General features: G+C 36.1%; 1 protein-coding gene across 1 annotated transcript in view; it reads left to right on the forward strand.

The window, feature by feature from the left end:
• The window catches only part of LOC145988893 (mutS protein homolog 4-like), a 56800-nt gene that overhangs the window by 32132 nt on the left and 10488 nt on the right, over window positions 1–14180 (forward strand). The window contains exons 11-14 of the mRNA XM_083124179.1: window positions 124–227; window positions 6520–6739; window positions 9353–9454; window positions 10735–10848. Coding sequence (XP_082980305.1) covers window positions 124–227; window positions 6520–6739; window positions 9353–9454; window positions 10735–10848 — 540 coding nt within the window. The remainder of the gene's footprint in view (window positions 1–123; window positions 228–6519; window positions 6740–9352; window positions 9455–10734; window positions 10849–14180) is intronic.

Genomic DNA, 14180 nt, shown 5'->3' on the forward strand with positions numbered 1-14180 from the left:
TGTTTCAGCAATGAATGCACTGTAGAGTCTCAACCAAATTTTCTTATGGGATTCATTTATAAATTTTTAAACACTATAAATACTTATGAATAATTACAACTTAGGCTTTAATGCTTCTGCTAGGTGCAGAGAAACAAGAGTAGTTTGTCCTTCACAACAGAAGATCTCATTCATTTCAACCGTAGATGTGAAGCAGCAATTCAAGAAATTGATACTATGAGTAATGTGTAAGTATAAATGCTGTTATATTTCTATGTATTTGCTATGAACTATGCTTAAATGTTGAATCACTTTGATATATTTGCTGTTATTGTAATTACAAGAATTAATATTTAAAGTGTAACGTACACTTTGCGCCACTATGGGTGCAAAGAAACAATAAATATATACAAGCAGTTGAAGTGTTTTATAAAAATTCTGCACTTTGTACCGATATCAACTATATCAAACCATCATCTGCACTTGGGTAGAACCAGATGAGCAAAATTAAATATACAGTTTTTTTTTAAAGTCCTTCCCACATTTAAATTCACTATAACTTTGTAACGAACAGAGATATTTCAGTGAAATAAAGTTTGTACTGCACAGCAGTCTTTAACGTTTTACGTGGCAATGCTGCACGTTGAGAGGATCATGTGAGTACAAGCAATTACAGTATGTAACATTGGTAACATTCTTATTCGTACACACGGATTTTCAAAGAAAATGCTTTAATATCTGAAAGCAAATACACTCTTTTGAAATTGTTTCTTTACAATTCAATAACTAATATCATTAGGAACATAAAATCTTACACAAATTCTGTATAACCAATGACAATAATAAATTAAATAAAACTGAAAGAGAAACATGCCATTTTTTGTACAACTTTTCTATTCGTACACTTAATACTATAAAAGAAAAAAGTATATTCAGAGCAAATTGACTGACAGTTCTAATACTTTGATGCGTATCCTTTGGCTTTAATTACTGCTTGACACCTGTTCTTCATAGAATTAACCAGTTTCCGACATGTTTCAGAGCTTATTTTATTCCACTCGGCTTGCACAACAGTTTTCAACTCTTGTTTGGACTTTACTCCTGCTTTATGGACTCGCCTCTTCAAAATTGCCCATAAATGCTCAATGGGATTTAAGTCTGGACTTTGAGCTGGTGTTTGTAGTAGATTGGGCACATTCCATATTAACCAATTCATGTTAACTTGGCACTCTGCTTCATATTGCTCTTCAATATGTCCAAATAGACATTTGCATCCATGATACATTCAATAAACTGGATTGTACAGTGGGATCCATAAGTATTACCAAGCAAATTGTCCATCACCACGTTAACTCCCTTTGTTTTATGCAATGAGAGCTTCAAGAACTGATACAAAACACCAAACAATCTCACCAAACGACCTCTGAACCAGTATACGTAAAAATACAGTCCATAAAAATACGTAGGATGAAGATGAATACCAACGAAAATACTCATGGACAATTTGCTGAGCAATACTTATGGATCCCACTGTACCAACACCTTTGGACGACATACAGCCCCAAATCATTAATGACCCACCACTGTGTTTAACGGTTGGAACTGTGTTAATGTGATCATTGTCTTTACTTGTTTTTCTCCAAACCCTATTTATCCAATCTGACCCATATATATATATATATATATATATTAATCTTGGACTCGCCTGACCATATGACACTACCCCAAAATTCCTGGTCCTTGTGGATGTGCTCTTTCGCGAATAAAAGTCTATTCCTGCGATTCACCTTGTTTACATACATTCTGCCATGATATCCATGCTTCCACAAGGCACGTCGGACAGTTTGATCGAACATCATCTTGCCAGCAACATTTGCTACTAACGGTCGTAACTGAGGAACACTTAGTCGGGGGTTTTCTCACACTCTTTCTAAAATAAAGCGTTCATCACGTTTATTAAACCGTCTCTCTTTTGGTTTTCTCGGCACATTCTGTGTTGTGTGTTGAACCTTCCTCTCTAAACTTGTTTACTATGTATTGAACTGTGGAGTGTGATTTATTGACTGTTTGTCCAATTTTTCTTAACGAATAACCTCTAAGGGCCAAATTTATAATAATATCCTTCAGATCGGAACTAAGTTCCTTCACCTTGCCCATTTCGAACACGCTGATATATAGACGATATGCCTACAACAATACCTACGCCAGTAATCCGCTTGACGGGGAGCGCGCCTGCATGTTCAAACTTGTTACGAAGTTGTAAACTGCACGAAATCGCCTGAATAGCGGTGGCGCTGTATGCTAGGAAGATTGAAACTCTTGACTGTACGAATAACAATGTTGCATGAAACAGCGTGTTTTTCTGTATTCACACAAATTATATGCTATGTTTATACATTTTGAACATACATTTTTATTGACATTTGTTGGTGAAACCTTCATTAACATTAATTTCCAGGTACATATGAAAATGATTATATTTACTAGCAGATATGACATTTTTTCCTCGGAAATTCTATGTGTACGAATAACAATGTTACATACTGTAGGTAATTCCAAGATAACATTGATTCAGGAGGCAGGTGGATTGGTCGTCTAGGACCCACATCATGGCCTGCAAGGTCGCCAGACCAGGCTCCGTGTGACTTTTGACTGTGGGGATATGTCAAGACGGAAGTGTATGCGGAAAAGCCAGGAGATCTGGATGACCTCAAAGAAAAGATATCTGAAGTCATCGTGGGCATTTCGGATTCAGGACAAGATTGCAGGAATGCATCGATGTGAATGGTGCCCAGTTGGAGTTGTGGCGATGAGGACGACAGATATTCAGTGTTGCCAGATAAAATTTAAAAACTGCTGTGCAGTACAAACTTTATTTCACTGAAATATCTCTGTTAATTACAAAGTTATAGTTAATTTAAATGTGGGAAGGACTTTAGGAAAACCCTGTATCTCTCTCTCTCTCTCTCTCTCTCTCTCTCTCTCACTCACTCACTCACTCACTCACTCTCACAAATGTATGTGTGGGGAGAAGAGAGTTTGTCATATTTGTAATGTAGTATTGTAATGTAATGTACTAATGTACAGTACTGAGGTGCTTTATTCTTCACTTGTAACTTTCTCTAATAAACAAACATGGATGCAATGGACGTACATTTTAAAGTTGACTTTAGTTAGTGACAATTTGAAGGATTATTTAATGTTTAGCTCTGCACATCCTATAGCACTATGTATAAATTCACAGCTATTTATCTGTTTCATGAACTTTTTCAACTACATATACACATGTAAGATGCACCAGAAGTATAACAAAAGCACTGTACAAAGTATTGATAAAAGCTTATTATTTATTAAGGATTACTGTATTGAATTTTACATACCTACATCCCAGGCACGTATCTAGAAATGTGTTTTGGGGGGTTCCGAACCAAGTGTCTCAGTAATAATTATAATAATAATAATATTTAAATTAAAATAATTATATTAAATCAAAATGATACTAATTATAATACATAAATTAATATTATATTATTATTATCATTAAACGATTAGGTATAAAGACTATATAAGAATAGGGATATAACAGCGCATATTCATTACGTAACTTACCTGTAGTTAAGATCAGAATAATTTACATAAAAGCAAGTGCCCTGGTAATGAAATTAATGTCAAATAGATGAATAATTGAATATTTATCGAATAACAAAAATGATGTTACATGTAGTTGGAGAAAAGTAAGTTTCTGATTAAAATATTATGCATATTATTTTGAATAGTAGTGTACGTAAATCTTCTTTGTAATGTCATTCAAAGTCGTATGATCCCAATATAATCCTTGTCTTCCAATAAGTTCAGAGGAAATTATACAATAAATGCTAAACGAGTATATTTTCATTATTTAATTTTCGTACCTCATAAGTCTTTCGGGTGGGGAGGAGGGTCCGGACCTCTGAAATCCGTCCTTCGTGTCCTTCAAAGCCCTGTGATCCCAATGTAATCCTTGTCTTACAATAACTTCAGAGGAAATTATATAACAACGGCTAAACGAATACATTTTTCATTATTTAATTTTAGCAGTGGCATCTCGTCCCTTGGGGCTTCCGGGGCTTAGCCCCTAAAGAAAAACGGACGTATTGACGTAATTATCAATCACCATAATGCATAACTATCACACAGTCTTTTAAAAGGCGATTTTTACCCACGTAAATTCATCGTCTGTTGCAATGGATACAACAGCGCTCCTAGTGGCATTGATGTCAATTATCGTTTTCCGGGGCATGTCGCAAAGGAAGGCGTGGCCTACACCCACCTACGCTACAGTGAAGGTCACGTGCTAGCAGAGAGAGGAGGGGAGAGTGCAATGGATTTGAGTGCTGATTCGGGGCTAGTTCCGTTGCGTCGCATTCGATCTTGCGTCTTGTTCTGTAGTGTTGTGGTGGCTTTCATTCGCTATGTTTGAGTGAGTTTGGCAGGGTTGATGTTCGAACACAAATTGATGAAAGACATAGGCTGTCAACTACAAGACACAATGAATTTGTCCGGAAAAATAGGCATATATTAAATAGAATTATCGATTGCTTAAAATTCTGTGGTCGACATGAACTTGCTCTACGAGGACATAATGAAAGAGAACAATCTTTAAACAGAGGCATCTTCCCAGATTTATTATCCCTTCATAGAAAAGGGAAAACTAAAGAGGGAACTTCGTGTTCTTTATTGTAGTGAAGAGTTGAAAAACATAAACTCTATCAGTAGATTGCATTCATTTTTTATTTAAAATTATTTAGAGGGTACCTTTTCAGAAACAGTAAAAATGACAAACATAGTTTTAATAACTCCAGTGGCAACAGCTGAATCTGAACGATGTTTCAGCACATTGAAGCGTATTAAAACCTGCTTAAGAAATGCAATGGGACAAGACAGACCAAATGCCTTGGCACTTTCTTACAATAGAGAAAGAATACATTTCAAACATAGAGGGCTTCAACGAAAAAGTAATAACAAAATTTGCTGAGCAGAAGAACAGGAGTCAACGTTCGTAGAAAGGTATGTTTCACAACAATACCTGTTTCTTTTGTAATCATGTGAATTGTCGTTATATTTTAAATTCTTTAAAAAAATAAGTCCAGTTTTGTAGTTTAGAAGAAGATAAATACCCGTTTTTTTGTAATTCATGTAATTTGTCATTACATTTTAAATTCTTTCAAAAAAGTAAGTCCAGTTTTGTAGTCTAGAAGAAAAAAATACCTATTTTTTGTAATTCATGTGAATTGTCATTATATTTTAAATTCTTTAAAAAATAAGCCCCGGCCAAATTTGAGGCCACGAGATGCCACTGAATTTTAGTGCTTGATAAATCTTTTGGGAGAGGGGGTCCAGACCCCCTAACTCCCCCTAAATACGTCCTTGCTAAATCCTTAATTACAGTCTATTAGGGCATGCAAATTATAATGCAGAAAACAACTAAATTATAATTTGTTTGTTTTAAAAGTAACAATTTCTCCAAGTCAAAATTTTGCAATGTGGATTCTATCATTCATCAAAGAAATAGAAGAAATAAGACCAAGTATTTTCTTCAAAATTTAAGCAAAACAAACACATTCACATACGTTGCACATATGCATGTAACTTGGGACCTAACTTTGTGTGTGTGGGGGGGGGGGGCAGAAGAATCTAAAATTTTTCCAACCCATAAAATGTTGCTACATAATGTTACATTTGTGAAATGCTCCTCAGGTCCCAGTAGGATAACAAATTACCATTAACTTGTAAATTTTAATTAACCTTGAAATTTGTCTGTGCTGGGGGAGAAGCAAGTGCCCCCTTGTCCCAGCCAATTTATGACTATGGTCTCGATCATGGATGATTATCATAATTAATAATGTTATTGAATAACACATTTTTGTATAGTTACATCTCATCTGACACGGAAACAGCATGCCTTTCATACTTTCACTATGGGGTCTTCCGTCATCAAACAGATATCCAATATTGACACTGGTGTGGCATACTCAGAATGAGATTGTTGATCAGCTCCTGCAGCAGATCTTGCCACACCTCCAGCAGTAGTCTTCAGTGCTCACGAATTACCCTTTTTGTGAGTCTTTTGCCACCTAGACATCTCTGCTGGGTTGAGATCAGGGAACTATGCTGACCACTCCATTGCTAAGATATCTCTTTTCACAAGGTCAAGCATAGCTGTTGTAGAATGAGTGTGAGCATTATTGCCCTTTACAATGAAATCTCACCTGGTAGCTCTACAAGAGAAATGAATGATAGAGGTTAATATCTGCATACTTAAGCCCTTTCATGCTCAAGTTCTGGGGATGTGTGTATTTGATATGAATAAATTGATGATGTAATTGAATATATCATTTCAGTTATTCAGTTTGTCTTTAGACTAGTACTCTCTTGTTAACAATTTCAGTGCCTAGTGTGATATGGTATCTATAATCACTTCATATATGAATACTTTTCCACTAAATATTTCATTAATAAATTAGTATCAGAGTTTGTCTAATACACATTTTCTATTTCAAGAATAAATTTGGATCTCCTAAGCAATCTGAGGGAACATATTGGGAGTTTGTACAACCTTTGTGAGAGCATCACAAATATCGACATGCTCCTTTCGTTTGCTCGTGTCAGTTCCTTTCGAGGCTACGTGCGACCTCAATTTGGAAATGTTCTAGACATCAAGAAGGGTCGGCATCCAATCCTGGAATTTCTGACTTATGTGGAACCAATTCCTAATGACACTGTGAGTGTTTACTTGATTGTGTATTCAAATCCATACGTGAAAGATATTGCTCTTTTTAACTGAAATGTTTGGTAATGCTTATTTAGCATGTAACAGTTGGGCTGAAAAGTTCGTAGGCTGACTCATAGATGGCGTTACTAGAATTAAATCCATGTGATTTTTACTTAGTACTAACCTTCAAAAGATACGTGTATAAATTTCACAGCTGCCGGATAATTAGTTCGTGAGATATAGCATTGCGAGTGAAGCAGCTTTTGTTATTGTGAAAAAATGGATAAAAAAGAATTTCGTGTGTTAATAAAGCATTGCTTTTTAGCGAAAAAAAATACTGTTGAAGCCAAGGCTTGGCTTGATAAACATTATTTAGACTCTGCACCAGGAAAATCAACCGTTGAGAAGTGGTTTGCTAAATTTAAACGAGGCGAAATGAGCATCGAAAACGATGCACGCAGTGGACGCCCCAAAGAGGCTGTTACCGACGAAAACATAAAAAAAGTCCACAAAATAATTTTAAATGATCGTAAAGTGAAGTTGATCGAGATAGCTGAGACTTTAAAAATATCAAAGGAACGTGTTGGACATATTGTGCATGAATATTTGAACATGCGAAAGCTGTGTGCAAAATGGGTGCCGCGCGTGCTCACAATCGATCAAAAGCAACAACGTTTTGATGATTCGGAGCAATGTTTAGCGATATTCAACTGTAATAAAGATGAATATTTCCGTCGATATATTACAATAGATGAAACATGGCTCCATAACTACACTCCAGAGTCCAATCGACAGTCAGCCGAGTGGACTGCACGTGATGAACTGAATCCAAAGCGTGGAAAGACACAACAGTCGGCTGGCAAGGTTATGGCATCAGTATTCTGGGATGCGCATGGTATTATATTCATCGATTACCTCAAAAAGGGCCAGACCATCAACAGCGATTATTACATAGCGTTGTTGGAGCATTTAAAGGATGAAATCACGAAAAAACGGCCCCATTTGAAGAAGAAAAAAGTGCTGTTTCATCAAGACAATGCACCGTGTCATAAATTAATGAAAACGATGGCAAAATTATATGAATTAGACTACGAATTGCTTCCCCATCCACCATATTCTCCAGATCTGGCCCCCAGTGACTTTTTCCTGTTTGGAGACCTTAAAAGAATGCTTGCTGGAAAGAAATTTAGCACTGATGAAGAGGTAATCGCCGAAACTGAGGCCTATTTTGAGGCTAAAGAGAAATCGTACTATAAAAATGGCATCGAAAAATTGTATGACCACTATAATCGTTGTATCGCCCTCGAAGGCAACTATATTGAATAATAAAATCGAATTTTGTCAAAAAAATATTTTTTTTACTATGTTAGCCTACGAACTTTTCAGCCCAACTGTTATTACAGTGGACCCTTTTTAATTGGAAAATTTTCGGTAATTCGGACAGATATTTATTCCCCCTTGAAATTGTCTTTAATGATACAAGTTAATTCAAATTTGCAATAATTCAAATTTTTTTGTCAACCCTTGGAGTTCGAATTAAAAAAAAATCTACTGTAATACCATTTCTGGCACATTCTCTTCTCATGATATTTTGACCATAACAACCTGTCGCAATATCATAAAAATTACCAAATTTTCGAGAAATCATACTTTGAATGTTAGTCCAATAAATATATCTACATTAATAACCTGTGGCCCAACTGTCAAAATATCCTCACCAAATAAAGTTAGGGGAAAAATAACTGCATATTCTCATTTCTGAGAAAATGCACATCTTAAATGACGTGCCACATGACCCCCTTTCCATTTGAAAATCTGTTCGTAATTCCAAAATGATGTCTTTCAAGATAACCACCATGATGCATATGGCCCTATCTGGTGTGCCTGCCACCCCAGTTTCATCGTCCTCCGTCAAGGCGTTTTCAAATTAAAAGGGTGGTGCTGGACTTTTGACTCACCCTGTAGATTGCAACTCACTGCCCTTTTTTCAACCCTTCCTCCATACAGTGGAATCTCGATTTTACACTTTGCAGGAAAGCAAGGTGAAAAAACTTGAAATGCAGGGAAATTTGATAACATTTTGCTGCAATGAAACCATGTAGAATGAGTTTATAATGCAGGAAAATGTAAAATTGAAGAACGTAAAATCAGTTTTCCACAATACTTAAGGTGGCTGTAGCTGTACCTACCACACCCACTGTGCATCTGCCTGGTATCGGCAAATATCTATAAAAAAACTTACTAACATTAATAGACCGCTGGAGCTAATATTTTATTGGTGTTGGTATTCATGGCCATATTTAAAGGGTTGTTTTTAGGACTCAGCCCTCACCCCCAAAGTTCTAACATGTTGGATTAATGGAAGGAAGTTCATCAACCAAAATTGGTAACTCATAATCAAATACTTATTCAAAGCTTTTCAAAACTACAATGGGCAGAGAATGCTGGGAGAATCTTTCCTTGGGCCAATCAAATTGGATCCTTGGGAACTTCAAATTAGTTATTTCCAGATTTTTTAAAACCAAATGAATACAGTTAAGTTGCTTGGGTGTGTATTGTGAGAATTATGTTTTCAGATTAAAGAAATATATGTGCTTTATGTGCTACTTTTGTTCGTTTCAGCTAATGACCTCAGTGTCCAACTTCCATGTCATAACTGGACCCAACATGAGTGGAAAGAGTGTGTATTTGAGACAGGTAGCTCTCATACAAATCATGGCTCAGGTAATAAATCACTGAAAGCCTGTATAACCCTCAGTGAGACTTGTGTTGTGTGTTGTCAATATGTGTTTATGATTGCCTTCCATCAATTTCACCTTACCATTCATCCTCATCTTCATGATTAGCCATCCAGCAATGTGAAGTAAAATATATCAAATAAAAAGAATTAAAAATATGAGATAGAAGTTTGCCACTGATATTGAAAAATATTTATATTTAACCCACACCAAAGTTAAGGTTGGATTCAATGCTGTAATTTGTTATACACATTTCACATCATTGCAGTGAAGGTGCCAGTACAATATATATATATATATATATATATATGCTTTGTTTGTTCCTTCATATTTAATATGTTCCTAAATTCCACATATTTGAATATAAGAATATTTATTTATATAGTTTTCTTGTTTGCTGGAAGGGTAGTGGGGTGGAAAGAGGAACAGATGCCCCCCCCCCCCATGTTCCCTGTCACTGTCACAGGGAAGTTAAGAATAATTCTTACTTCAAAAGTTGTTTTTTTTGTGTGTTTTTTTTTTGCTTTTTTCAATATTCAAACATGTATTTTATTTAATTTCACAAAATATTTTCAAGAGGCACCTAATGCCATCATGATTCAGTGGAATATAAAGAGAAACATATAGTAACTATACATTTCTAAAGAATTAATAAAATCATGAAATAACCTAACAAGGTTAATCAAAAAGAACTCTACAACATAGCAATTAATTACATTTGGATTTCTTCCTCAGGGTTTTGTGAAATGCTAAGTATGTGTTCCAATATTCCCTACTACCTCAGGGGACTTAAGAGAATGCATAACTGAAGCTATCACTCAAATCAATTCAGAATATGCTGGAGAAAGTATAGGCTGAATTTGATGATGTTGATGTATATAGCACATAGTGAGAACTTGTCATAATTGTCATTGTGAATTCCATAATGTGTAAGCTTTCGTTTGATACCTAATTTCATTTAAATAGTAATAAACATTTATTACACTTATTACATTTATTAATGTTCAGAGTTGTCAATATGATTTTCAAAAATGTGTCTTTGAATTTGCAATTTGATGACATTTAATTATTTAAGGAGGACTGTCCCTTCTGTCCCCCTACAACTTCACAAAAACAGAAAATATTGACAGCTCTGTGCTTAATAGCATTTTAAAAATACATGCCTTTTGTTGCATCCCTATTCTTGTGCAGCACTATTGATGAAAATGTGCATTGTTAATATTTCCATAGCTACAAATAAAATGTCTGAACATGCTTCCTCCATAGGTTGGCTGCTTTGTTCCAGCTGAAAATGCAACCCTGAGAATTGCAGATCACATTTTCTCGAGAATCGGCTGCGAAGACAAACTAGATTGCAATGCTTCCACATTCCTAGTTGAGGTAGGGAACTATTAGATAATTATATTTCAAAGAGTAGTTACAGTCTTTTCAAGTTCAAGCAAATTTACGTGAAAATCCCTTATGGAATGGAATACACCAGGTTCAACCTGTTGAAAAGATGTTTGTTTGTTTTCCCTTCTAAAAGAGTATTTCACATATACGGGGTGGGAAATAACCTTTTGCTAGGGGTCCACAGTAAAAAGTAACAACAATTAAGAAATTATGGTAATACCAAATGTTTACTACGACAATTGTGGTTACAAAAACAAAATTAAAAGTTAGTATGTCCGCCGTTTGCTTCTCTCACAGCACGAAGACGATCAGGGTAGGAGCTCAGAAGATTCGCAAACAGTCCGTATTCCATTCCATGTCACGGAGGACTTGTTCCAGATGTGTAAGGAGTTTTGGCCGGGAATAGCGGTCCGGTCCACGTTCCACTATCATCAAGGACTCATATGCGTCCTTCGGAATAGCCCCAAAATGCTATGCTGCATTCAGGTCCGGTGATGCACCCGGCCATTCAGAACTGCTGAAGAAGTCAATGCCACTTCGCCGAAGAAGGTCTTGGTTCCATTTGCCTTGAAGCAAGGTGCTTTGTCGTGAACTAACTTTTAATTTTGTTTTTGTAACCACAATTGTCGTAGTAAACATTTGGTATTACCATAATTTCTTAATTGTTGTTACTTTTTCCTGCAGACCCCTAGCAAAAGGTTATTTCCCACCCTGTACTTGCAATTTTTTTAAGAGAATTTGACTTACAATCTCCAGTAAATGTGGAATGTACATTTAATGAATATAAAATGCAAGAACTAGTTATGTATGTAGAATGCAAAGGCTTATATGTGATATAATTTGTCCATGTTCAAAGGATTATGTCAGTCAAACATCAAAATGGGAAAGATGATTTAGATGTTACAAACTCAAACCCAAGAACAAAAAAGTGTTTCTTAACCCTAAAACGTATATGTGGGGTCTCTCAGACCCCACATAATATATTAAAGCACCTTCTGACACAATAAATGTGCATCAGTTCAGTGTTTGTGAGATCTTACATCTGAATGTGTTCTTATAACGTACGAAATTATAGCCCCGTACCAATAACAATTTTTGTGAATTTTGTTGTTTTGTATCATTACCCCATGTTTCCATACGCGGGGTCATTCAGACCCCAACAAGAAATAATACATTAACTCTAGCATCGTGCTTTTACAGGTGCTTCATAGATGCGCTAATGAATCAGCTTCACATCTAGTTCATAATATTCGTCTATAAAGCGATATACTCCTATTTGGCCGCATTACTTTAAGAAGAAGAAATGCATACTATTTGTCATTTTTCTTCCGGTATCCCTTTTGTTATACATCACCAATATTATTTACAACTTGTCACCTTTTTTGCTGAAAAATAAGTTATTTTATGTAATATCAATGAGGCATAGGAAACTTGAATCATGGCAGGTTAGTGTTAGTGTTGCACCTATGAGTGTGATTTGGAGCTTTCTTCAAGGTATTTGTTTCAACCAGTGACAATGAGTTCTAGAAAAAGGAAGATTGAGCGTTCTGTGAATCCAGAAGATGGAAATTTTAGTGAATTTGTCTCTGAGTGTCTTGCTGAAGAGGGAGTTTTATCCTCTGAAGAAAGTATTCAGGACAGTGATGCAGAAGGATGCTTCGAAAATGCCCAGGAAATGTGCTCCGAAATATCGAGTTCAGCTGAAAATGAATTAGACAGTGGTGAGAATGAAACATTTTCTTCCGATTCAGAAGCTGCTGCTTCAACTATTTTGACAGGAAGATGGTACGATGTGGTCTTCTGTTCCTAAACCTATTGCACAAACTCGTCAACACAATGTGCTTCACAATGCCCCTGGACCTGCACCAAGAACTATAACTACCACACCAAAGGACGCATGGGAGTATTTTATTACGGAAGAAATATGTGATGAAGTATTACATTGCACAAATCTTGAAGGGAGATGCATCGCCTCACAAAAAATGGAAAACATGGCAAAATGTTACTACTACTAAGCTAAATGCAATTTTTGGCATTTTATTACTAGCAGGTGTTGAGAAAAACTGGGACGTGGAGACAAGGGAAATATTCCTTGATAAACTTTCAAATCGTATGTACAAAGCCGGCATATCTGTCAAGATTTGAATATATACGTCGAATGATTCGCTTTGATGATAGAAGGAAAGAGAAGCTCGCCTACAATCTGATAAATTGGCTGCTTTTCGCCATGTATGGGACACGTTTGTTCAGATGTACCGAAAACGAGTCATGCTGAACGAGAGTGTGACTGTAGATGAACAACTTCTTCCTTTTCGTGGACGATATTCGTTCAAACAGTATATGCCAAGTAGGATATAAAAATTTTCTGGCTTTGCGATTCATTAAAGAGCTATGCTGTTGATGGCAGTGTATACATAGGACGGAAAGAGGGAGAACCTGTATAAATAAATCTGGGACAATCTATTGTGATGAACTTAGTGAACTCATTGCACAACTCATCCAGAAATGTCACCTTTGATACTTTTTCACCACCATTCCTTTAGCTGAGGAACTCCTTCAGAAAGGGCTAACTTCAATTGGAACAATGCGTCTCAACAAACCTCAAATACCAACAACAATGAAGCCCAACTGTGAACGAGAAGTTTACTCATCATCGTTTGGGTTCAAGGATGACCTCACATTAGTAAGTTATGTTCTGAAGAAGAATCGGGCTGTTATCTTATTGAGTACCATGCATCATGCCATACAGGGAAATTCTCAGAAGAAAAAGCTGGAAATAATATGTTATTACAATAAAACAAAAGATGGGGTTGATAAAATGGATCAGATGGTTAGAAATTATTCATGTAAGCGGCAAACTCGTCGTTGGGCTTTCGCGCTGTGGATGAACGTAATGGATATAGCCACACTGAATTTATTCACTCTCTTTGTGGAGCAAAATCCTTATTACTGCAAGGACGTGAAGAAGAGTAGAAGAAAAATTTTGAAGGAGTTAGCAATGCAGCTGACATTACCAAACATGGAGAAATGAGCACAAAATCCAAAGTCTCCTCAAGTTGACTGTGGAAGCTCTCTTACGTTGTGATGTGATTGCTGCTCGTTCTGACAACCCCACAGCAACAAAAGGAAAGCGAAAGAGATGCTTTCTTTGTTCCCGTAATAATGACAGAAAGAGTGCAATTGTTTCCGTGAAGTGTAAAAAATGTATGTGGTGAGCATTCTAATGTATTCTGCACTGAATGCAAGTAGAAACTTAAAACTTGCAGCCATGTGCTAGAGAAAGAAGTGTAGTTTATGCTGATACATTAGAAGAAAACCAC

This window comes from Lepisma saccharinum, chromosome 6 (genome assembly GCF_977018435.1).
Source record: "Lepisma saccharinum chromosome 6, izLepSacc3.1, whole genome shotgun sequence".
NCBI lineage: Eukaryota > Metazoa > Arthropoda > Insecta > Zygentoma > Lepismatidae > Lepisma > Lepisma saccharinum.